General features: G+C 57.2%; 1 protein-coding gene across 1 annotated transcript in view; it reads left to right on the top strand.

Annotated features, from left to right (window-relative positions):
• The first annotated feature begins 24,619 nt into the window (after positions 1–24,619).
• The window catches only part of GABBR2 (gamma-aminobutyric acid type B receptor subunit 2), a 367,202-nt gene continuing 365,758 nt past the window's right edge, over positions 24,620–26,063 (top strand). Inside the window, exon 1 of the mRNA XM_058302623.1 lies at positions 24,620–24,931. Coding sequence (XP_058158606.1) covers positions 24,620–24,931 — 312 coding nt within the window. The remainder of the gene's footprint in view (positions 24,932–26,063) is intronic.

Genomic DNA, 26,063 nt, shown 5'->3' on the forward strand with positions numbered 1-26,063 from the left:
GGGCACCCACTCCAGCCAGGAATGCCCACTCTGGTCAGGGGCGCCTGCTCCGGCCAGGGACACCCACTCTGGCCAGGGGCGCCCGCTCCGGCGGACCGTGCATGCTCCCAGGGCCCCACGGCGCGCCGGCACCCCGTCTTCTCTGCCCCCTCCTTGCCTTGCCCCAGCTCCTCCCTCCGCCCTGTCCCTCTCGTCCCCCTCCCCCTCCACAGGTGCCGACCCAAGACCACCCCGCGAGGCCCCCGCCGGCGCTGGTCTCCATCTGGGCGCCTGCTTCCCCAGAGCCCGTGGGCAAGGAGCTAGAACTGGAAGCTCGCCGACGCCACCGCAGCCCCTCGTTGGCGGGCCACGGGGCCAGCTGGCTTTACTTAGTGCTCGTGGCGACCGTGGACAAGCGCCTGCGTCCGCGGAGACCTGGTGGGCCGTGGCCACCTCCCACTGAGGCGGGGCGGAGGCCTCCGATGGGCCGGACTCACACAGGCCCCTCCTCCCTCTGCCCCCTCGACCCCCCGGGACCCTGGCGGCCTAATTACCGTGGAAGGAAGCATCTGGGCCATGGGGCCCTAAACCCCAAGCTCAGAGAGGGGATCGCCCCCCGGACGCCCCCTAGGACACGCTCCAGCCCTGCTGGCCCTTAGAAACCCACCACCCCTGCTGGCAGTGCAGCCGAGTTCAGGTCCCTCCATCTATCGAAATGGCCCGTTTTCCACGTCCAGGGCGCTCGCCTCCAAAGCTGGAGCAGGCCGTGCGGGGCGTCGAGTAGCGGCGCGGAGCCCCTGCCCTGGCGTGTGTGCGGCAGGGTGGGATTGCAGGGATGAGCTGCAGTACTGAGCTCGGCAGGGTGGCTGCGTGGGCACACGCTCCCGGGCACGCGGTCCGCGTGCCTTCCTTTCCTCCTGCGCCCCCGGAGGCCAGGGCACCGGGCTGGGGACAGCTGTGCCTGCCGCGGGCTGTGCACGTGGCGGCGTGGCTGCTTTAAGGATCTCTGTGCCAGGCCGTGGCCCTGGACGAGGGCCAGCACGCACCGGCCAGACTTACTGCAGGCACGGGCAGAAAATGTTTATTTATTGGATAACCGTTAACTTAACACACGTAATTTGGTTTGCAAGCCGCAGTGTGTCAGCCAGAGCGCAGAGCAGAGAAAGAGCCGGGCTGTCAACGAGCGCAGCTGCAGCCCGTGGTCCTGGGAACCGCGCGGCGGCACCGCCTCCGTCTGCCTGGCCCCGAGCCCCGAGTTCCAGGTCACTTAGCGTTCCTGGGTCAGGGGGACTCGTTCGGTCAGTATTTATATTTACAAAGAGCTGCACAAGTAATGATCGGCTAGTCTGCTCTTGCGGTGCGTGACGTCAAATGACATTTTTACTTCCTGCGTCGAGAGCTTTCGTGACAGCCCCGCGAGGGCCCGTGGAGGAGCGGCGCTGGAGCTGGGGCCGCCGGAGCCCCTGTGCTGACCTTCCCCTCACACCTGGACAGCCCTGCAGGTGGGCCCTGGTGGGCGCTCCCCTGCAGCCGCCCCGCCGGCCACACGACAGGTTCCCTGAGCTGCCGGAAACAGCACTCGGCGTGACTGATCACCAATCGCGCGTGCCGGGGGCTCGCTGCCCTCTTAGTCCACCAGGGCTGCTGTGACAAATGGCACACAGTGCACCGGCCTGGCAGCAGAGCCCACGGGCTTGGGAGGCTGGAAGTTCAACATCAGGGCGTCAGCCAGGCCACGTGTGCTGCCCGCCAGCCTGGAGCGGGCGTGTTGCCACGTGGCCTTGCTTGGCCTGCCCCTCGGCCTCCGTGGCGTGGCCGCCTCCCCTCCTTGCCTCCCTGTCTGCCCTCCGTCTCCCTGACTCCTGCCTGAATTTCACCTGCTCCTAAAGGCCTCCTGGAGATTAAGCGCCAGCCCCATTCAGCAGCCCCACCTAAATTGGACCTTAGAAGAGCTTCTCCAGGGAAGCGGATTTGGCTCAACGGATAGGGCGTCCGCCTACCACATGGGAGGTCCACGGTTCAAACCCCGGGCCTCCTTGACCCGTGTGGAGCTGGCCCATGCGCAGTGCTGATGCGCACAAGGAGTGCCCTGCCACGCAGGGGTGTCCCCCGCGTAGGGGAGCCCCACACTCAAGGGGTGCACCCCGTAAGGAGAGCCGCTCAGTGCAAAAAAAGCACAGCCTGCCCAGGGATGGGACCGCCCACACAGAGAGCTGACGCAGCAAGATGACGCAACTAAATGAGACACAGATTCCCGGTGCCGCTGACAATGCAAGCGGACACAGAAGAACACACAGCGAATGGACACAGAGAGCGGGCAATTAGCGGGCGGGGAAGGGGAGAGAAATAAATAAAATAAGTCTTTTAAGAAAAGAAAAGCAGAGCCTCTCCGTGCACAAACCCGCACCTCAGCTGGTGGCGGGCGCTCGAGTGGGCCCGGGTCCAGGGGCGTCCTTTGTTGGGGCGCCGTCCGCCTCCCTCAGCTGGTCCTGGTCCCGCTCCCCATGCGCTGTCCGAGTTCAGCAGCCCCGGCCTCCCCTGGTGGCGGAGGTGGCGGAGCCCGAGGCTGCAGTCTCGCCGCCCCCCGGGCCCCCGCGTGTGCACCTCCCCGTGCGTGAGTCTTACCACACGCCGCGCTCGGGGGTCCCCGCTCTGCTCCCTCTTACACGGCGGGGCGCACAGGCTCCCCCAGGCTGAGGGACACCCCCCAAGTGCACGCAGATGGCTCGGGTAGGGCAGAGGCCGCCCCTGCTTCCCGGGCCTCCCGCAGGTTTCGCACGCGAGCCCGTTCAGTCCTTCACCCTCCCGAGTCGGAGGGGCCGCCCTCACTCCCCACCCTACGGATGAGCAAGGCCAGGCACAGGCTGAGCCACTTGCCTGAGGACCCCCCACCCGGACGTGGACCCCGTGTGCACGGACTCGGCCACGGAGGAATCCTGAGCAAAGCCGGTGACCACAGGGCAGGGTTTCCCACTCCTCCCCGCGTCGCGGGCCCCACGGAGGGCCCGGGTCATAAGGCCTGGGTTGAATTCGGGGCGACACCACTGGGGGCCGAGAGGGCAGGTCCCCACCCCCGTGGCCTCGGTGTGCCCCCTCCGTCAACTCCAAGGCCGCGGCGAGGCCTCAGGGAGGCCAGGGAGCATAGTAAACTGTAAAGTACCGTGCACGTGCTGGTTGGAGCCTCCTCCTCCAGGGACCCTGGCACTGACCGGAGAAGAGGAAGGCGCCAGAGGGGAGTGGGGAAGTTGCAGTAGGTGGAACCTCGGCGTTGCCATGGGAACCAAAGCTCCAAGGCTCATCTAGGCAGGAAATACCATCTGGTTTTAAACACCCAAAAGCCTCGGCTCACACTGGACTTATTTCTGTAAACAGCAGAATTAACATCATCCTCTTGCAGCTACGTCAGCCCAGAGCAATCTGGAGATTATTTGTCTTTCCCCTGATTTCCATGGTCAGATGTAGACAGAGCACCTCAGGAATTCCTCGTCCATCGACCGTTACTTCCAGAGAAACATGGACACGCCACTTAGAAAATCCGAGCTTACAGGAAGAAAGGCATGGGAGGCAGCCACCCGCTTCCCAGGCTCTGTCGGCCGAGCCGGTGTCCAGGGACAGCAGCTGGAAGCCTGGGCTCCCAGTCGGAGCTAAAGCTGGGAGGCGCTTAGAAAGCATCCAATCTTCCCTCCAAACCATGGCTAGTAAAACAGGCTCAGAGAGGGATGCTGCCTGCCCAAGGCCACACAGCAAGTCAGCAACAAAACTGTCGTCTCTGAATTCATGATTGTTTCCTCTTCACCAATCTCTACTCCCTTTGATACCTGTTCGTAGCATCGTTCCCCAGGAAGCACTAGGCTTGGGATATCTCTGGATTCCTTTAGGTTCTACAAGACAAGAAGCAGAACTTTTTGGAGTCTTTTTCCTCCCAGGGATTTGACACAAGAAATGATCATTTCTTCGTTTGTTTTCTTGGGAGAAGCGAGATTTCTGAATACTGCATGAGCCCAATGAATCAGGGTGAACGTTTCAAAACAAGAGGGCTATGCCTTTGACTTTCCAAAATCTGGAGGAATATCCCATTTTCACTGCAGCCACCAATCCAGCAGCAGCCTCCTGGCGATAAGAGTGCTTTTCCCAGGGGCCGTTAGGAGCTGGTGGAGCAGAGGCGCTGCTGACAATCTTGCCCCAGGGCAGCTGTGCCAACCTGTGCAGTCTTGCTTGCCCTCTCTGAGCCCACTTCCCACGTGCACCATAAGCAGGTTCATTTTGAGCACCTCTAAGTTCCCTCCTGGCTCTGGACCCTGATGACCTCAGATCCGAAAGGCGGCCTCCTGCTCCGAAAGTGAGCCTGCTGGCTGCCCTGTGCTCAGCTGACGGGAGCCTGAGCTGAGCGCTGGCCCTTCAGCTCCTTGCTGGCCATGATTTGGAATTTTCCTATGAATCTGGCTTGTGGGGAAACAGTCTCCAGCCCATCCCGAGGGTTGGGGGCATCTGAGACCACCGTCCCCATAGCCTGGGCTGCCAGCTGCCCCCCCCAGGGGCAGACATGCCCACAGCCGTGCAACCCCCAGCCACCCCACCACAGCCCCCACTGCCCGGCCTGCCCCTGGGCTCCAGGCAGCTTTTCTGGGGGGAGCCCAGAAAATCTCCTGGCCCCATAGAACGAAGGAGAAGCCCACTGGGGGGGGGGCCCTGCCCCACTCCCCACTTGTCCCTGAAGACTGCAGCTGGGCCTGGCAGCGTTAGTGGGCAGTGGCACCCCCTGGGGGCTCTTGCTTGCCTGCTGCCCCTCGGGGCGGGCAGGATCCTCCTATCCCCTTTCCACCTGCTGGGAGCTATGGGAACCCCCAGGTCCCATCTCAGGGGAGCCGCCACGCTTCAGCAGCCGGGCTCGGGCATCCCTGGAGCTGCCAGACCTGCAGGAGCCTCCCAAACTGCTGGCTCCCAGGGCAGGACACCGGGCACGGCAGCTCCTTGCCCATTTCCCAGGAGCAAGCATTTCCATCCGAAAGAACTTGGGAAATTCCAGGCAGAACGGCCAAGTTCTAAATAGCGGTGTGTTTCCCATTCAGCTGAGGGCAGGGGCATAGCAATGCTAACCGAGCCTGCGGAACTTCCTTCTTCTCTCCGAACCTCAGTCTTCCCTTCTGCGAAATGCGGATGATAACCACTTCCTCCTGAAGTTGGCATGAGGATTAAATGAGGAAAAGGATGCCAGCACTCAGCATACAGAGTATGTTCAGCAAATCTATCAAGCAGGCAAAGCCCTTCAACTTCCACTCTCCTTCTGCAGCACCTTAAGGAAAGGTGTGCATGGTAAATCCCATTTTCTAGGTCAGGGTGAACCTGCAGCTCATGGGGTGCCATGATATTTAAAGATCACAGGGAAAAAGGACTTGGCCCAGTGGCTAGGGCGTCCGTCTACCACATGGGAGGTCCGCGGTTCAAACCCCGGGCCTCCTTGACCCGTGTGCAGCTGGCCCATGCGCAGTGCTGATGTGTGCAAGGAGTGCCCTGCCACGCAGGGGTGTCCCCCGCGTAGGGGAGCCCCATGCGCAAGGAGTGCGCCCCGTAAGGAGAGCCGCCCAGCGCAAAAGAAAGAGCAGCCTGCCCAGGAATGGCGCCGCCCACACTTCCCGTGCTGCTGACGACAACAGAAGCGGACAAAGAAACAAGACGCAGCAAATAGACACCAAGAACAGACAACCAGGGGAGGGGGGGGAATTAAATAAATAAATAAATCTTTTTTTAAAAAAAACTTAAATTAAGTTTAAAAAATAAATAAATAAATAAAGATCACAAACCAGTTCCTTGTTAGTTAGTTAGAAAGTCTAAGACACTTCGTTTCTGCACAACCACAAAATGTGTCACTGTCTGAACCCTTTAAAGAAATTGTGGAACTGAAAATGAACGCTAGACCCTTGAGACATGAAACCGGAGGAAAGTGAGAACGGAGAAATGCTGACTTCCAGCATTTAATTTGCTTCCTCTTCTTGCAGTTTTCTGAGAAGGACCTGGTTTGGAAAGCAGTTTAGTTATGCGCGTCTTTCCTGCATATTCTGCCCCGCTATTTCCAACTGTGCTGTTGTTTGTGATGACAATGTCGCGTATGTTCTCTAGGAAGTTAACACCTGAGAAAACAAAGTCTTCTTCTGTGATGAATGTTCAGCCTGGAAAAAAGAGGCAGAGAACATCTCCACAGACAGTAGCTCAAAATTGGACCATGTAGTAAACCTGGAGAAAAGATCAATGTTCTCCCTTCCTCTCTACCGTTAGAGATTTACAGGATTACAATATGGTAAACTGAGCAATGCGACAAGCCCAAGTCACAGAGCTGGTAAGTGGGGACAGATTTCTTTTAAAAGCTTTACAAAGCACAGAGTCCTAAGACAAAAAATATTAATAGCTTTGACTACATAAAATTAAAGATTTCTTTAAGTAAAGGACACAAAGTTAAGAGATATGGGGTATTATTTTCAATACCTAAATCTGGCAAGAGATTAATAACTAGATGAGGGGGGAAGCAGACGTTGCTCAACTGTCTACCATATGGAGGGTCCAGGGGTTGAAACCCAGGGCCTCCTTTAGCAGTGCTGCCACGTGCACAAGGAGTGCTGTGCCCTGCCACGCAGGGGTTTCCCCCACGTAGGGGAGCCCCATGTGCAAGGAGTGTGTCCCGCAAGGAGAGCTGCCCTGCACAAAAAAAGCGCAGCCTGCCCAGGAATGGTGCCACACACACGGAGAGCTGACGCAGCAAGATGACACAACAAAAAGAGACACAGGTTCCCAGAGCCACTGATAAGAATCCAAGCGGACACAGAAGAACACACAGTGAATGGACACAGAGAGCAGACAATGGGGGGGGATGGGGAGAGAGATTAATAAAATAAAGCTTTAAAAAACAAAACAAAACTAGATGATAAAAGAAATACTTGCCAACCAAGAAGCAGCAGTTGAGAGAGAGGAAACGTGAATGGACGATGAGTATATTGAAAGAACTACACATTAAAACAGTAAAATTCCATTCTATACCCACCCACCAGAATTTTGAAAATCAGAGGGATGATGCCAAGTGTTGGCAAGGACGCGGGTCGTGCTGCCTGGTCCAGCCGCTCTGGAAAGCAGCCTGACAGTTCCGCAGTGGTGGGTACTGCCTTGTGGGCCCTCACACCCATTCCTTGTCCTTCTGCTCTCGGGATTGTGGGGTCTGGCCCTGCAGGCTGTGCTGCCCGGGCTCCCCGTCAGCTGCCGAGAGGCATTGGCAGGAGATCAGAGGATGGGGGAAGGGAGAAGCCACGGCGCTCCTCCCCCTCCCTCCCTGCTCAGCTGGCACCTCCAGGGAGCAGGTGCATTGCCAGGGGACCTGGCGGGATGGGCCAGGTGATGCTGGCGTCTCTCGGGTAACCCCTCCTCCACCGTCCTCCAGCCAAGGGGAGGGAGCGCTTCCCTGCTGGCGCTCATTTCTGAGCTGCCTCACCACTGCGTGTGATTTCTCAGCCATTTCACCCCCCGAGTAACCAATTCCCCAACTGCAGTCCCTCTGAATCCTCAGGCAGTTTTCTGGTTAGAACGATGGAGACACCTGCAGCTCAGCGTCCCCGTCCTAGGGGCATGCCTTCGAGAAATCTCCACGGGTCCCTAAGGGGAGACGTACAAGATCGTCTACAGCAGTGTTGTTTATGAAAACGGAGAGTAGCAGGGGGGCTAGAGGGACGGGTATGTTACAAGGATAGATAAACGCGTGGTGGGTGTCAGGCCCATTTGGGGAGCCCATGCTGGGGGTGGGGGGAGGACGGGAAGTGGGGTGATGCGTCCTCACGCAGGGGCGGGGAAAGCACGCATTTCAGGCAGAGAGAACGACTGTGGAGGAGCAGAAGCCTGGCGACGGCCTCTCCCGGGAACAGCGAGAAATGGGGTGTGGCTGGAAAAGTGGGGTGCGGTCTGTGAGCGTGCAAGCATCTGGGCTCAGCCCCACTCCAACGGTCTTCAGGCTCTGCTCTGGCACCCACGGGCCAAGCCTGGGGCTGGTTTGCTCTGCCAGCACGAGATTACCAAAAACCCGTGGCCTGATGTGAAGGTCGAAACGAACGGAGAACGTGGAGGGGCAGAGGGGGTGAGGACGCCCCGAGAGCTGAGCAGAGAGACAGGGGGCCTTGCAGAGAGTGAAGAGCCAGGGTTTGGCATCATCAGTGCATTTCAGCAGATCGATATTTGAGGGTCTACTGCGTGCCCGGCCTGGGGCAGGGGCTGAACGGGGGACCGAGACGGCTGGACCCAGCCTGCTGGGGGCCGAGGTCAAGGTGAAGGGTCACAGCGTTTGGAAGACCGTGGGGGGGGAGGGGGTGGGAGGCGTTTGCCGTGGGGGATGGTGACGGAGGCGTCACGGGGAGGCTGGGGTTCCATCTGGGCCTGACACGTGGGTAGGTTTCGAGTGGGGGGAAATGCTTCCCAGGTGAGGGGCTTTTGCAGGTACCGAGACTCGATACCTGGCTGCCTGGGTCGCCGAGGACTGTGTAATTTCCTGCGGCTGCTGTAACGGGGACCCACAGCCTGCGAGGCTTCAAACAACAGAAACCGGTCGACTCCCGGTTCCGGAGGTGGGGCCCGACATCGGGGCACGGCGGGGCCCCCTCTGCGGCGTGGGAAGACCCCGTCCCGCCTCTCCTGGCTGGCCGAAGTGGCCCTCCGCCGCCTTCTCGGCCCCCGTCGCCCCCTGGCCACCGTCTGTCTGTCTGTCCGCTTCTCCCCTTCCTGTTGGGTTGGGGCCCACTCTCCTCTGGGGTGGGCTTAATTCCTTCTGAAACGGCCTGTTGTCATACGGCCGCGGTCAGGGTCCTGGAGGTGGGACTTGGGGGTGTCTCTGTCAACCGGGATAGCAGGGACCTAAGGTGGGTGGTACACCCCCTTGAGTAGAGGCAGAGCGGGCATCGCCACCCCAGGGACGCAGGATGGAGGAATAAAGCGTGGACTGGGGGACTTGAGGGTGTTCTGCTGTGGAACTATCGTGACTAGCAACGGAAGAAACGGTAGCGCTGAGGTGGAGGCAGTGGCCCCGGGAGTTGCGAGGGCAGGGAGAGGGAAGAAGAGGCTTCATATGGGGGCATCTTCAGGACTTGGAGTTTTCCTGAATAATGTTGCAGGGACAGATGCAGGATATCATATATCCTGCCATAACCCACTGAATGGACTGGGGAGAGTGTGAACTACGAAGTAAACTATAATCCATGCTGTGTAGCAAGCTCCAAAATGTACTCATCAAATGTAATGAACATACCACACTAATGAAAGAAGTTGTTGATGTGGGAGGAGTGGGGGGCGTGGGGAGTGGGGCGTATGGGAATTTCCTGTATTTTGTAACATTTTGTGTGATCTAGGTATCTTTTTAAAACACATTAAAATATATTTTAAAAATAATAAAATAAAAGTGGGCAGCGCAAAGTGGACCAGATGTCACCATGAGGGACAAGAGCCCGTCCTCTGTCTTAGATAATCCCCCCACCACCACCACCACATGTCTGAAGAGATACTTTAAAATGAAAACAGGCCCTCGAAATGTTCTGGTTACCTGAGTCAGGGGCAAAAGAGCTGCAGCTGGACCCCCTTTCTCCCAAAGTAGTCATCATCAGGGCTTGGGAGACAAATAAGTCTCTAAGAATAAATACAGACCACTTACAGGTTCCATAGATTGTAAGATTATTTTCATGAATATTAAAAATGTGGACTATTTGCAAGAGGTAATTTTCACAAAAAAGGGAGAAAAAAGCAACCTGGAAGGGTGTGGCATCTGTTCTCACATCCCTTTAGAGCTTCTGTCAATCATTCAGGGAGGGTGGGCTTGCTAGAGTGTCCTGGGGGGTGTGGGGGGGAAGGGAGGGAGAAGGCCGTGGAGGCTTTGGGAACTGAGTTAGAATCGCGGTTTTGCTCCTTTCTAGCTGTGGGTCCTCGGGCAAGGGACGCCACGCAGGCCATGCCCCCAGATCCTTGTCTGGGAAGTGAGGTTGCCGCCCCTCTGAGCTCAGAGGACTGTGGCAGGATGGGAAGGTAAGTGCTGAGCCAGGTGGGAGCACAGCGGATCCTCAGCTGGTTATAGAGTTTCCCATGGCATCACTCGCCCCAGTTTAAAAAGAGGACGCTGAGGCCAGGGGGGATCCTGATGCCATGGGGGTGCTGAGGACAGGGGGACACTGAGGTTGGGGGGCGCTGAGGCCAAGGGGACGCTGAGGCCAGAGGCGCTGACCCCAGGGGGACACTGAGGTCAGGGGGCGCTGAGATCAGGGGGCACCAAGGCCAGGGGATGCTGAGGTTCGAGGGGGGAATTGAGGTTGGGGGGGCACTGGGGCCAGGGGGCACTGAGGTCAGGGGAGAGCTGGGGCCAGGGGTTGCTGAGGTCGGAGGCGCCGAGGCCAGGGGGGTGCTGAGGCTGGGGGGCGCTAAGGTCAGGGGCGCCGAGGCCAGGGGGGTGCTGAGGCCGGGGGGCGCTAAGGTCGGGGGCGCCGAGGCCAGGGGGGTGCTGAGGTTGGGGGGGCGCTGGGGCCAGGGGGGGTGCTGAGGCTGGGGGGCGCTAAGGTCGGGGGCGCCGAGGCCAGGGGGTGCTGAGGCCGGGGGGCGCAGCCGAATGTTGGGCCTGTCTCCTGTCTGGGGTCCCTCCACCTCCGCTCCCGGCACCCTGCCTCTGCTCACCCTGCCAGGGATGCCGAGGGAGGACGCCTGCACTCCAAGCCCCCTGACTCCTTTCTGGATTGTTCCTTCAGGACCAAATGACCCCCTGGGAGATGCACGCGGCATAAAATGATGTTCAGAGGAGAATGTGGGAGCCCCAGGGGGCCGTGCCCAGTGCAGCAGCCAAGACAACAACATGAGGCGTCAAACACCTGCCCTTACCAGAGGGAGCTAAGACAATGTGAGGAGCCAGGAAATCCGCAGTGTACTTGACCTTGAAGCTGACGTGTTCAGAAGGGATGCTTCTCCCCATACGTCCGGAATTACACCCCAAAGTTTGTCTCTTCCTGTTGAGCCATCTTGGACAAATCATTTGCCCTCTCAGAGACCCCATTTGACTTCTGTAAAATGAGTAAGATAATTTCTGTGATTAATTAAGTTAGGTAATATATGCAAAAGGGCACTGCACTCTAAATGACATTGAGAAACATTAGGTAGGGCTGGGAAGGCACAACCCCGAGGTCACCTGTGGGTGCCTTTCTCTACGCACACATCTGCAGGTCCCCCCAGCTTCTCTAATGCGCCCTCCTACTGTCCCCTCAAGTTCAGAGCCATTGACATTATTAGGGCTTTATTTTGTTTCCATTCTAAGATTAGATCTAATATTAAAAAAAAAAAATCAGAGCAGAGATAAAGAAAATTGCAATAGGGAAAGCACTAGTAAACAGTAGAAATGAAAAGCCATGTATTTTTTCCTTCTTTCTTTTTGCTGTTTGGTGGTTGTGTTAGAGTTCTTAAAAGATCAGAATCATCCTCTGGCCAAACTTCCCAAAATGAAAACACAAAAATCATAACACAAAGAAAGAGAGAACCAAAATCAATGATAAAATAGACAGCAAAATGTTGCAAGAAACATTATTTTTAAAATAAAAGAAATGCATACTAATGGTAAAAAAAAAAAAAAAAACTAATAAATTCAGGTAGTACAGAAGGGTAGAAAAATAAAATATCTGTACCTACCACTCCAGGGACCCTCGCTCCTGGTTCGACTCGCCCGAAATAACAGCTCTGAACAGCAAGAAAGTTTTTATTGTTATGTCATATTGCAAGTGATTGCAGCCATTTTTTGAAGGAGAGAATGGAATTTAGAAAATTCCCAGAGGCATCAACTTTGCTAAAAGATAATGAAGGCGGTAAAAAGGAATTAAATGCTCTCCTAGATCCTGACAAAATAAAGATATCCAATAAGAAATGCCTCAAGGGAAGGCCAGAGGGCCGTGCCATTGAACTTCATCAAGCTCATCAGCTCGGCAATCCCCTGCCCCTAAAATACCCAGAACTGCTGCCCCGCAGAAGCCACGCCAGGAACGCGCAGTGAATTCTCTACGCAACCGGAGAAGGCCCTGTCGCGCTGTCCCGGGTCAGTGCCCCTAATGAACAGAGCAGCAAACGTCCTTCCAAAACGATCCGCAAACCAGCCCCACGCAAATTCAACGGGCCTCAGGCCACGTGTGCAGGGCGATGGTGGTGTCAGAAAAAGAGAGCTGGTGCCCAGGGCTTCCTAGCGAAGCACCACGCACGGCAGGAAGCTGTGGCCTCCAGCTCTGGAAGCAGGAGCCTGAAATCAAGGTGTCGGCAGGGCCGTGCCCTGAAGCCCCAGAGGAGCAGCCTTCCTGCCTTCCAGCTCCGAGCGTCTGCGGGGCGCCTGTGGCATCCCTCGACCTGCAGGTGCAGCGCACCAGGCTCGGCTCTGGCACCGCGTGGTCTTCTCCTGGGGACGTGCCCTGTCCCCGCCATGGAAGGACAACAGTCCCGTGGATGAGAGGCCCACCCTGCTCCAGGATGACGTCACCTCGACCAGTTCCATCCTCAATGACCCTGCTTCTGATGTCCTGGGTGCTGGGGGTACAACGTTTCTTTTGGGGACATACAGTCCAATCCACAACAGTAACCCCATGAAGAAGAAGAGGAAACACTCTTTGCCGGTCAAAGTGGATCATCCCAAAGCACTTGGCAATGTACGTTGCAGTTGCAAATGTTAGAAGCATGTGATGGACAGTAGAACATTCTGGATTTTATTAAAATCACCTATGAAATTCAAACAGCTGGAATACTAAGAAATGGACAAAAAGGAACTGAAATATTACTATAGTCAAGAGCCAGCCTACCTGTGTACAGTGTTATGTCATATTATATAGAGCCAGGGGGCGGGGATAACTGATTTCATTAGGAAAAAAGCAAATTGAAGGACTCACTGTTGCTGTCCAAGGAGGGAAGCACGCAAGAAGATCGGCGTGATAGAAAGCCGCTGCCTCCTGTCGCAGCGCGGCCCTGTACACCAGGCTCTAAATCAGCTCCTCGAAAGGCAAATCGCATTTACCCGCTAGGAAGGAGGTTATAATTGAAGCTTGCTTCCCTGGTGCAGGATTCGGCGTTAAATCAATCCTAGGGAACTTATTTTTTCCCAACGGGTCGCCGGGAAGCCAGAGCTCGTGGCTGACTCCTGCCCTGCAGCCCCCCTCTACTGTCTCCCACCCCGGGCGCCCCAAGAGGAAAGGGCTGTCCCCCCCAGTGAGGAGCCTCGCCGAGTCGCCCCCGGGGCCCTTCTCCTCTGCCCGCCCCTCCTCACTCCAGCTCCGCTGCAGCAGCCAGTGCGGAAGATGTCCCGGCGCTAAGCCACACCCCAGCTCAGCGGATGTTGGTTGCTTCGTGCACCCGAAGCCAGGGATGTCGACGGCCAGTTACGTGGCGCCGCGTGCCGTGGGGACGTCTTGCTGAAATACAGGGAGACGAACACGAAAGACTGTGTTTAAGGGGTACGGATTTCGGGGTGATGGAAAACATTTGGAAACAGATTGCACAACATGGTGAGTGCACTTCCTTCCACTGCATTGTACCCCTAAAAAATGATTAAAATGGGAAAAAAATGTAATATATGGTTTACCACAATAAAAAAAAATTGGTGGGAAAAAAATGAAGTACTGTATTTCATCACATCCAAGACACCGTTACGTTACGTATCATCAAGAAAGAAAAGAAAACCACTGCCAACTTTAAGATGCCATCAATTATAAGACACATCCTGATTTCGGTGATGAATAAAAATGTGTGTCTTAGATTGGGTGAAATGTGGTAATTAACTTTTAAAGAAGTGCTAAGTGTTATCCCTCAGCATGCGCTGAGGCTGATGAGGGGAGCTGAGAAGAGGGAGCAATTATTTCTGCTGGGCGACGGGAGGAAGTGTTACAGAGGAGACGACATTTGATCTGGGCCTTGAAGGATTTTTTTCCAGTGGGAGAAAGAGAGGGAAGAACATTCCAGCTTGAAGGAATAGCGTGGGCAAAGGCGGGTCCGTGTATGGTCCAGCTAGCTGTGAGAAGTTGCTGGGCTATCTCAAGGGTGTGGGGAGGGAGAGATGGTTGCGAAAGCTGGAAGCGCTGGAGCCAGATCGTAAATGGAGTTTTGTACCCCGTAGGTAATAGGGAGCTATAGAATGTCTTCAGTGGTGGAGTGACGTGATTGGAGCTAAGTTGGGAAAGTTCAGGTTGGAGAAGAGCCAGGAGAGGTTGGAGAAGAGTAAGACTAGAGGCAGGGACACGAGTTAGGCTGCCGTGACCAGCCAGGGGGTGCTGGGTGGAGAGAAAGCCAAGGGTAGCACAAGGGTCCACGTGAGGAGTCAGGTTTCAGAAGGCTCGGTGTTCTGCAGCCGTGAGAACAAGAGAGCAACGACAGGGAAACGGACTTTGGCCCAGTGGTTAGGGCGTCCGTCTACCATATGGGAGGTCTGCGGTTCAAACCCCGGGCCTCCTTGACCCATGTGGAGCTGGCCATGCGCAGTGCTGATGCGCGCAAGGAGTGCCCTGCCACACAAAGGTGACCCCCGCGTGGGGGAGCCCCATGCGCAAGGAGTGCGCCCGTGAGGAAAGCCGCCCAGCGTGAAAAGAAAGAGCAGCCTGCCCAGGAATGGCGCTGCCCACACTTCCCGTGCCGCTGACGACAACAGAAGCAGACAAAGAAACAAGACGCAGCAAATAGACACCAAGAACAGACAACCAGGGGAGGGGGGGAAATTAAATAAATAAATAAATCTTTAAAAAAAAAAAAAAAGAGAGCGACGACAATAGGCCACGATAAGGACGCGTCTCCCCAACACAGTGCCGAGTGCAAGAAACCGGACGCAAGGCAGACGGCGAGCCACTGCTGTCCGGTCCAGGAAGAGGGTGGGGGTCACCCCCGGGGGTCCGTGGTGGGGGCTTCTGGGTGCTGGCGGTTGTCTGGTGCTGATTGTTGCGTGTGTTGTCTGCACTTTCACCATGTGTGTTGTATTTCAGTAAAGTTTACCCCCCAAGAAATCAGGACCACGGAGAGAAACTGGAGGTACGGGTCCCCAGTGGTGGCGAGGAGGAAACTTTGAGGACCACACGGACTCGGTACAGAATGAGCCGCGGCTCTGGGACAGACCTCCTCTGCTGGCGCATTTGGAGCAAGCGCGGGTGGATGGCGGAGAGAACGCAGGTCGTCCTCATTTCCGGTCCCCTGACAGACACAGTGTCCTGTGCCCGGCAAGCGGGAAGAGGTGGAGTGAGCATGGTTTAGCGAGAGGCGAGAGCTGGGGAGAAGCTCAGATGGTGCCCGGGTGTTTTTAAGGGAGCCACGTCTCTAGACAAGGTTCCTTCCAGGATCAAGCCTGTAGACAGGACCCGGAGGGAGACGAGGAAGGAAGGGCTCAGGGCGGGGGGCGCAGTGGGGCGCTTCTGGCTTTCAGAGAGTCTGGAAGTGTGAACCCAGCACTAGGGGATTTTGATGTCTGCAGCATTCAGGAAGAGCGGGTTGCGCAGATGATGTGCGTTCACCTGGAGATGAGAAAGTGGCCCGTGGAGAGGGCGCGGGTTCACGTGGGGCCAGCTGAGCCACAGTCTCTTTCCGCTGTGGAGCCGTTCACCTGGCAGGTCAGATAAATTAGGGACCGTGGGTATCAGGGCCTCGGCACGGCCTGTAGCAATTGTCCTCATGACATTCCGGAGTGCAACATGGAGAAACGCAGGCTGCGGGACGTCCAGCTGGGCTTAACCACAGGACCTGAGGGGGCTCATGGCCCCCAGCGTGGACAGCCACAGGACTGTGTCCCCAACACTGTCCTCAACACATATAGTGCAATGCCGTAGGTTAAGGAAGAAACTCAGATTCTCAAACAGCCAAGGTACCGAGAGAGATGGCGAATATACCGGACAGCAGATCCAAAGTGCCAAATGCACTCAACAGGCAAGAATGGTGGGACATAATCACAGGTGAAATTTTCAGTCCTGACCACAGTCCCCCAAATGAAGAGGGTCAGAGAGACCTGGCTTGCTGTTTATTTGAAAGAGCAGCCCAACAACTTCACAGAAAACAAACCTGAAGCTCTTAGAGGACCACAAGCTTCCCATGAGCCTAAGGCCAGTTGGATGCTAGCCCGTAGGGACGGTGCGTGGTCCTGCCCCTCTTCGTGCTTCTTGGCCCACATCAGGGACTTTGGGGTCAGTTCTGGGTGCCACCTTGGACGAAAGTGAGAGCAAGACTAGCCAGGGAAGGCTGAGCTGCCTGGGGACATGTCTCCCAAAGAAGAAAAGGCTTGGCTGGCCTTGGGACATGAGGGGCTGCCGTGCACTGTCCTTGATGAAGGGCCGCCAGGGGTGAGGGAGCAGACTCCAGCAGAAGCTCAGGATCCGGGAGAAAGTGATGGGAAGGTTGATTTTGGTGGAAACTAAGAAAAAAATGTGCAAAAATCCTATCGAACAAAAAACGGAGTGGGATGCGTTTCAGCCACCATTGCTCTTGCCGTCTCTGATACCATCATCATCATCATCATCATCATCATTTACTGCCTGCCTGATAAGTGCCTGGCGCTGGGCTAAGTACTCGACACGCATCGTCTTCCTGCATAAGGGAGTTAATTAAAAAGTGCTTAGAACAACACGCGGTGCTCGTGAGCGTTCGACACAAATGAGCGCTTCTTGCGGTTACCATCATTCAATCCTCACGCTAACCCGTGAAGGGGCAGCCGTTATGATGCCCACTTTACAGATGAGGAAAGTGGAGCTCGGGGAGGTGAAGGGACTTGCTCAAAACTGCACCTTAACGATTGCTCGGCCAGAATCGGAACCCAGGACCGACTCTATAACTCATCACTGCCCCAAGGGCCAAAGAGGGGCTGCTGTTGGGTAGGGGGGTGGACCAGAGACACCCCGCCTGAGGGTCTGTTCTCCAGTCTCGGCTCTTGTCTCTCTAGGATCCCCTTTGCCGAAAATCTTAATGTTTTCAAAACCTCCAGCTGAGGGGGTGGGCAGCTTTCCCGGCCCATGTCCTGGAGACCACCCGGTGGACAGCCGACGGTCCCAGCTGCCTCCAGGCCACGTCCAGCCGACATGGACCCCTCGGACCACGTGTGGAGTGTGGACGCAGCAGGAGGCTCGGGCTCTGCTGATCGCCCCCACGGGGCCCTGACCCAGAGTTTCTTCCCACCGTGTCCGCCTAACCCAGGAGACCCCACTTCCCTCCTGCGGTGGAGGCCCCGGCTGAGTTGTCCTACCTGCTCCAGGTGCTGGCCGTCAGCAGCTTTCCTCACCTCTTTTTTTTTTTTGTCTTTATTTTTTTAATGTTACATTCAAAAAATATGAGGTCCCGATATACCCCCACCCCCTCACCCCACTACTCCCCCCATAACCACAACCTCCTCCATCATCATGGGACAGTCATTGTACTTGGTGAATACATCTCTGAGCACCGCTGCACCTCATGGTCAATGGTCCACACCATAGCCCACACTCTCCCACAGTCCACTCAGTGGGCCATGGGAGGACATACAATGTCCAGTAACTGTCCCCGCAGCACCACCCAGGACAACTGCAATCCCCGAAAATGCCCCCATATCTCATCTCTTCCTCCCACTCCCTACCCCCAGCAGCCACCATGGCCACTTTCTCCACACCAAGGCCACATTTTCTTCGATTACTAATCACCGTAGTTCATGAATAGAATATCAGTAAGTCCACTCTAATCCATACTCTATTCCTCCGTCCTGTGGACCTTAGAATGGTTGTGTCCACTCCACATCTATATCAAGACGGGGCTTAGATTCCACATGGATACTGGATGCAATCCTCCTGCTTTCAGTTGTAGGCACTCTTGGCTCCCTGGTGTGGTGGTTGACCTTCTTCACCTCCATGTTAGCTGAGTGGGGTAAGTCCAATAAGCCAGAGTGTAGGAGCTGAAGTCTGTTGAGGCTGAGGGCCTGGCTATCACATGGTCAGTCCAGAGATTCAGGTCCCCTGGGTATACACTCAACCCAGCACCAACTACAGTTCCGGTAAAAGTAACAAGAGAGACTTGTGGACAAAGATCACATCTAAGTCCAGCTCCATCACACAGAAACACAAACTCCAAAGAAGGGCCAACCGGGATGGCATTGAACTCCATCTGCCATGACCATAGAACCTGTGGGTCTCTGTAGCCCTCAGAAGAACCAATACCTGGGGTTGTATCTACTTTATCTGTCTCTGGGATGAGGTGTGCATAAGGGCAACCCCTCTGATAACCTCCCAGCTCTTTTTGGAGACTCATAGCCGTATAAACTCATTTGTCCTTTCCATGTCCCCCTTTCATTCAGGTCAAAAAGCATGTTTAACTCCTGGTATTGTATGTAGATTGAGATATTCTGCTGGTCCGAGTTGACCCTTTTATTCAAGGTCATTTTAAGACCACGTCCTCCTCATTCCCACACGGAGGACAGGAAGTGCAGGGGCGTGGGGTCAGAGAGATGGGGTTTGGGCCGTTCACTGGCCCCTGCTGAGTCCGGCGTCGTTTCATCAGACTGGACCGCCGTCTCTTAATCTGCAACACTGTGATCCTAACGCTGATTTTTCAGGCAGCCGTGAAGACTAAGCTGATGCATACTGAGGTGTCTGGCACAGAGTAGGTAGGTGTTTAATAAATGGGAGCTATTATTCTTACGCGATCTGTATCACCAGACCACATTTGATGCCTGAAACCCAATTTTACGGTTTAAGAAACATGCTTTGTGAAAAGGGGAGAGCAACTTGGATTCATTCAGTTAATCTTTTCTGGAGCCATCATTCATAACATATCCATTAAAAGAAGAAATGTAAAACAAATAATGCACTTTAAGGGGGAAATGCCAGCTGAGCTCTTTGGTTGAATGAAATATTTTAATGTAAACATGAATAAGAAATATAGGAGAACTGTTTGCAAAGATGACTTTATACATATATATATATATATATATATATATATATATATATATAAATGCTTGCAAAGATGGCTTTAGGAAAAAAACATATATATATTTGTGAAGTGGCAGTGGTCAGGAGCTGGAGAAGAGACAGGCCTGGGTCAGATGAGAAGGGGGGCACCTGGCCCCAGTTCCTGGAGGAGCCAGCTGCCGGGGGGGGGGGGCAGACGGCAGGGGGAGATCTGGCCAGAATCCCATGAGACAGAACAGCCTGACTGCGATACCCTGGAGCCTGGAAATGCCCAGGAAGGAGTGGACGTCACCTCTAGACACAGCCCCGGCCTCTGAGCTGGAGTTTGGGGACTGGCCTGTGGCCCTTGTGTGCGGGGAGAGGGCATGGGAGAAAAAGATGGCCCAAGGAGAAGGCGTTGTGGAGAGAAGACAGGACTCGAGCCCAAGGGCTCTGGGCAGATGCTCATGTTTTACGGCTTCCTAGGGGAGGCCTCTGGGCACGTCGCTCTTGAAAGGCAGGTGAACTCGTGCGGATTAAGTGCCGAGCACAGGCGAGGGGGTGGTTCCCTTAATGAGAAGCACGATGACCCATCTAGCCACGTCTCCCTACCTCCTCTGCTGACACCCTGGTTCTTGCCACTGCCCGTGGCTTATGGCAATAGCCTCCTGACCGGCCACTCTGCCTCAGCCACACCAGCTTCCAGACTGTTCCTTGAGAATCAAGGGGCACTCCTGTCTCAGAACCCCTGCCCTTGCTCGTCCTGGCCCCGGAACCTGTTGGCAGGTCCTTCAGGCCGTTGCTCAACATTCACTTCAGCATGTGCTTCTCTAACCTCCCCATTCCAAGGGCCCACCCCCCTGCCCCGGCACCCTCTGTCTTCTTCCGTTTTATTGCTCTCCATAGCACTGTCCACAAACTGACGTTCTGAATTCTGCTGCTCTTGTGACTTTTATCTTTTGACTTTCACTTCCACGAGGACAAGGGCTTGGGTCTGGTTTGTTCGCCCCTGTGTCCCAAGCTCCATTAACAGGGCCTGCCTCACTCAAACGGGGCCTCCTCCACGTTGCCCGAATGAAGGGAAGATTCTTGGAAGAGGAGCGTGCCCGCTAGCCTGGTGACCGGGGCAGGAGCCCAGGCTGAGGAAGCACGCCAGGGACCCAGTGACCAACACTGGAACGCAAGGCCAGGGCAGGCCGTGGAAGCCAGAGGATTGCCCAGGCCTCACAAGTGGGACATGAGGTCAGAGCCTGGCCTGGAGCCAGACTGATGGCTGGGGAGGCTGGCGCACATCGGGCCAGGGCCGGGAGCGGGCCACGGAGCTCTGAAGCCAGGTCACCCCAGAAGTGGGGTCAGAGGGGCTGAAGGGCAGGTGGCCATGCGGGGTCCTAGCCTCTTAGTCAAAGTTATCCAGCTCTCAACTTATTCCCAGATGCAGGTGTTGGCGGATACTCCATATTGGCACAGCTTGCAAGGAAAACACAAATGACTCAGGGAAAAAAAAGTGAAAATGCTCATTCAGAAACCTGAGCTGGAGTGCAGGAAAGGCAAGTGCCTCTGACCAGGGCATACCTGGGACGCCAGCGAGACACCAGCCGAGGGTCCGCGGACCGCCCGGGCCTTTGGAGGGGCCTTATTGGTGGATGAAAGCAGAGCTGTGTGGGAGAGCTCCTCTCCCCAACCCCTCCAGCTTGGGGGCGAGGGCATGCTAAGTGCCCGCCGAAGCCTGGAAAGTGGCGCTGGAACAGGCAGGAGGAACTGACCGCAGTTCCCTGGCGCTGTCCGAGGTGCTTCCCAGGAGCCGGGTTCAGCCTCTCCTCTCTGCTTTCTTGTCTCCTGGTCACCAGGTCCCACAGCTGCCCCTGATCCAACCCAGGCTGGGCTGGATCCTCCCCAGGGGAGAGCCACATGGCCGGAACAGTACAGTGTGGAGATCTCCACATCGGGAGCAAGCGGAAATAGCCTGCTCAGGTGCATGAAGAGAGATGTTGGAATCAAGCTTGAACTGGGAGCTGGGCTCCCCCACCTCATCTATGTGGCCTTGAGCAATCGTGCAGCCTCTCTCAGGGTCAGTATTCTCATCTATAAAATGGGGAGAATATTACCGCCTGCATAGGAAGTGACAAGAAGATGAAATGAAGCTACATGAGTAAGTGTATGTATTTTTTAATAAGAGCCTAGCACAGTGCCTGGTCTCAATGGACCTAAAAAAAATAAGAGTAGTTGCAGGGTGCCTAAGAGTTACATCCTGAGCCTCCATGTTGCTCAAATGTGGCTACTCTCTAAGTCAAATTCAGCATATAAATGCATTACCTTCCCCCAGCATGGGACATGACTCCTGGGGATGAGCCTCCCTGGCACCAAGAGATTACCATCAAGCACTGACTGGTGATGCAACTGGAAAAAGAAATTGAATAGAAGGGGGAAATGGTAATGACAAATGAGTTCATATGGCTAAGAGACTTCAAAATGAGTCAGGAGGTCATTAGAGGGGGTCACACTTACGTACATCTCAGTAGGATCTCGGAGACAGTCAAAGTAGATATAGCCCCAGGTAATGGTACTCCTGAGGGCTACAGAGACACCCAGATCCTACAGTCATGGTAGATGGCTCTGGAGTTCAGTGCCTTGCTAGCGGCCCTATCTTGGAATTTGAGCTCCTGATGGAGTTGGACTCAGATGTGACTTCTCTACACATGCCTCTTGTGTCTCTTTTATTGAACTTGTGGTTGGCACTGGGGCTGGTGGATGCCCAGGAGACTTGAATCTCTGGGTTGTCCATGTGTCAGCTGGGCCCTGAGCCTCAGCGGTGTTGCAGCACCTATTCTCCAGTTCATTGGACTTACCCAAGTCAGCTGAAAAGGAGGTGAGGATGGTCAACCACCACACCAAGGAACCGAGGGAGTTTACAGCTGTGGGCACAAGAGTCCTATCCACCACCCATGTGGGATAAAAGCGCCCTCTCAATTGAGAGGTGGAGTGGGCATCGCCATCCCATGGCCTTCAGGATGGAGGAATAAAATAGAGTGGACTTACTGGTATTCTACTATAGAATTATTGTGACTCTAGCAATGGAAGAAACTATATCATTGATGTGGAGACAGTGGCCAAGGGAGTTGGTGAAGGCAGGGAGAGGGAAAGGAGGTGTGATATGGGGGCATTTTTGGGACTTGGAGTTGTCCTGAAAGATATTGCAGGGACAGATGCAGGGCATTATATATCCTGCCATAACCCACTGAATGGCCTGGGAGAGAGTGTAAACTACACTGTAAACTATAATCCATGCTGTGCAGCAATGCTCCAAAATGTACTCATCAAATGCAATGAATATACCGCACTCGTGAAAGAAGTTGTTGATGTGAGTAAAATGGGGGTGCGGGGAGTGGGGTATATGGGAACCTCTATATTTTTAATGCAACATTTTGTGTGATCTATGTATGTTTTAAAAATAAATAAAAATTATATTATTATTTTTTAAAAAGTCAAAAAAGAAAATATGAGCAAAAAATTAGAGTGGCTGTTTTGGTTATTTTTGTCAATAATCGTCATCACTGAACAGTTCATAGTAACAACGCCACAGAAGAGCTCACAATAGGCTTCCCGTCCCCTTATCTCTGAGTAATAATCATTTATAATTACAAAGGACATGTTCTATAATAATAATTCATGAGCACTTCCTACTTCCCCAAATGGGAGTGCCGGAACAGATATTTGCTCAAAATCCCACCGCAGGTTGACAATGGAAAGAGGGGGAGACAGGAAGCTCCTGCTGTTTTCCTGACTCGGGGAAGACTTGTTCTGTGGCTGTCTACTAAAGGAGCAAGGAAAATGTCCTCACACATCAGTAAAGAACACAGGAAACGTTACTGGGAAATGCTTGCCATGTCCCAGCGGGACTCATGCCACCCTCCTTAGGTCCATCAGGGCTGTGTGTGGAGCTGCCTTGTGTCCTGGGGAAAGAAAGGACTGCTCAGGAGAGGACAACAGTTGTTCCCATTTTATGGATGAAAAAGCTGAGGCCCAATGGCAGGCAAAGTGACTGGTCCCAGCAGGGGCATTTGGAGCTGCACTTGGGTCCTCTGCCTCTAGACACAGGCAGCCTTTTGTGGATAAATGGCCAAATGCAATCATGGACTCCTACACTTAAAGATCTCCCCAATCGGAAGGAACAGCCTTGTGATGAAGTGTGATCCTTGTCACCATGGGTACCTGCCGCCTCTCTCCAGAGGAGCCTTTGCCGGATCCGCAGAGAGCGGAGGGGAACGGTCCAGGAATGTCACCTCTCCCACCCCGAGCCTGGTGGGACCAACACTCCCACCACTTGCCTGAGGGAGCGGAGGCCCAGAAGCACAGCTGTCCCTGCACCAGGTCCCACTGCACTGTGTCCTGCAGCCAGTTATGGGACCTCCCTGGGCCTCGAATGAAACTCGCAGCTCTTCCTTCCTCGGGGGCTGTGAGGATTGCGTGAGAAGGTGCCCGGCACCCTAGGAGCAGGTGGGCAGTAGCAAGGGCTCAGGGCAGCTGCAACCCCGTGTTGCCTCCAGCTCCTCCACAGCGCGCTCAAGGCTTTGTCCAGGCTCACGGAGGTTCTCCGATTTGATGTCCTAGAGTGTCCCCCGTCATTAACTACCTCTGGGCTTTTTTATTTGAATGACCACGATTTCCATTCTCCCAGCACGGGGAGGCACACGAGGCCCAAGGCCCTCGGCCAGCTCCCACGGGAACATCGGGGGCCCAGGACTGCTTTGCCCCCATATCGCCTGAGGACAGAGCTCCGACCCCAGGGCAGAATTCCTGGGCGGGGTCCGTCCAGAGCGGGTGCGCGGGGAGGTCGTACGCCTGGAGGGGGCGGTAGCGCACGCGGTTGCGGACCCCAGCCTCGCCCGGGGTGGCTAAGGGTGGCTGTTCCCTCCGGTGGGGGGCCCGGCCAGCGGCCAGCCTAGCACCGAGGGGCGTACGAGCGCCAGGGGCAGTCTTCGGCCACCCCTCGGTGCGCGGCCAGGGCCCCGGGCCACCGCGTGGCGCGGGAGAGCGGAGGCGGCAGGTGCCGCTGGGACGCCACCCGAGCGCGCTCGCCCGCCAGCCGTGCGAGAGGCAGCCCCCAGGCGCCGTGCAGGTGCCGTGGAGAGCGGGCGGCGCGCGGCCCCGGCGGTCAGCGGGCCCGGGGCGCGGGTGTGCGTGTGCGGGAGGGCGGCCCTCCGCGCGGCAGCCGCAGCGCCAGCGCCGGCGCCTCCCCCTTCCCCGGCGCGCACGGCCCGGCCCCGTCCCCGGAGGCGGCCCGCACCGCGGCCGAGCAGCCTCGCCTGGGCCCCCCGCGCTTCCTGCCGCGCGCGCGGCCGCCCTCCCACGGCGGGGCTCCAGGGGCGGCAGCCGCGGGCGGGAGAGCGGCGCCGAGCGCGCACGGGGGCGGGCGGAGGCGGCCCGGCGCGGGGCTGCCGCGGCGCGGAGAGGCGCGCGCGGAGACGCCGGCCCCCCTCTCCGCGCTCGCTCGCTCGCTCGCTCGCTCCCCGCCTCCCGCACTCCGCTCGCTCCCACCCCTCCGCGGCGTGATCGATCCGTCACGGGCGCCGCCGCCGCGGCCGCTGCGAGCCGAGCCGGAGCCCGAGCGGGAGCCCGAGCCGGAGTCGGGGCCCGGGCCGGGGCCGGCGCCATTGCGCGGGCGCCGCGGGGAGAGCCGGGCGCGGGGCGGCGGGCCGGGCCAGGCCATGCGGGCCGAGTGAGCCGGCGCCCGCAGCCCGCGGCGCGGCATGGCTTCCCCGCCGAGCTCCGGGCAGCCCGGGCCGCCGCCGCCGCCGCCCGCGCGCCTGCTGCTGCTCCTGCTGCTGCCGCTGCTGCTGCGGCCGGCGCCCGGGGCCTGGGGCTCGGCGCGGGGCGCCCCCCGGCCGCCGCCCAGCAGCCCGCCGCTCTCCATCATGGGCCTCATGCCGCTCACCAAGGATGTGGCCAAGGGCAGCATCGGGCGCGGCGTGCTCCCCGCCGTGGAACTGGCCATCGAGCAGATCCGCAACGAGTCGCTGCTGCGCCCCTACTTCCTCGACCTGCGGCTCTACGACACCGAGGTGAGCGGCCGGCCGCGCGCGCCGTCGGGGCTGCGGGAGGCGGGCGAGCGGGGCTGCACGGAGGCAGGCTCTAGGCCGGAGCCCCGGGTGGCCCGTCCGCGCCGGCCGCGGGGACCGCGGGCTGCTGCGCCCTGCTTACGCCGGGGGTCCCTCCGGGCTGGCACAGCTGCTACCCAGCTTGTCCGCGCAGCCCCCTCCTCCGGGATGGCGTGTGCGCGCGTATGTGTGAGGGGTTGTTGGTCGGAAGACCGGGGTCTCCTTTGACCTGAGAAGGAGTGGAGAAGGTGGGGGCTGGAGCCCCCAAGGCCTGCAGTGGCTGTCCCTGCCCAGGACCCGCGCGTGGGGCTATGGGGGGGAGGGGGGCGGGCCGGAGGAACAGGCGCAGTGACCGCCACCTGGACCTCCTGGGGCTGGAGGGACCGCGGGCCTGCCCCAGAAAAGCCGAGCCGCGCTTTGCTGTCGGGAGGCTGCGGGGACCCCAGGGGCCCGGACGCGCCGCCGGGCTGGACCCTGGGTGCGCGCCGGCAGCTCGGAGCCCGCCCGGAGGTGCGGGCAGGTGCGGGGCCGCCCGCTCCGCAGCGCTGCAGCCCGGCTGTGCCCGGCGCTGCCTGCATCCCGAGCGGTCTTACGAAGAGACCGTCCCCGGGTTATTTGCTCCGACGGGGCCCTGAGCCGGCCTGGCCCCGGCCGCGCACGGTGTCCCGCCGCGCCACCGCGCCTGGCGGCTGGCTGCAGGAGCCGCGTCCCTGGCGCAGACTTGCCGGGAGCCGGAGCCTGGACTCGGAGCGCAGAGCGGGCTTCCCCTGCCACCCTCAGAGTGCCCCCTGAGCGGCACGGGGGAGCCCCGCACTTCCAGCCCAGGCTCCCCCCACGCCCTCGGCTCGTGTTCCAGCCGCAGCCCAGCGTGGCCCTTCCCTGGCAGCCTGAATTTGGGGGCTTGGAGAGCCCTCACCCGCCGCGCCAGGTCGTGTTTGCGAGTTTTCCGGGACAGAGGGAGCCCCTGCGCTCCGGCCGCAGCGTTGGCGACGCGGCCTGAAGGGGGCAGTGACTCCCCGCGCTGCGCGCTCCGCGCCGAGCCGGCCGCCCGCGGGGCTTGACCCCGCTCCCCTGCGCTTCTGGTGGAACCCGGGGC

Source organism: Dasypus novemcinctus, chromosome 8 (assembly GCF_030445035.2).
Source record: "Dasypus novemcinctus isolate mDasNov1 chromosome 8, mDasNov1.1.hap2, whole genome shotgun sequence".
In the NCBI taxonomy this organism is placed as follows: domain Eukaryota; kingdom Metazoa; phylum Chordata; class Mammalia; order Cingulata; family Dasypodidae; genus Dasypus; species Dasypus novemcinctus.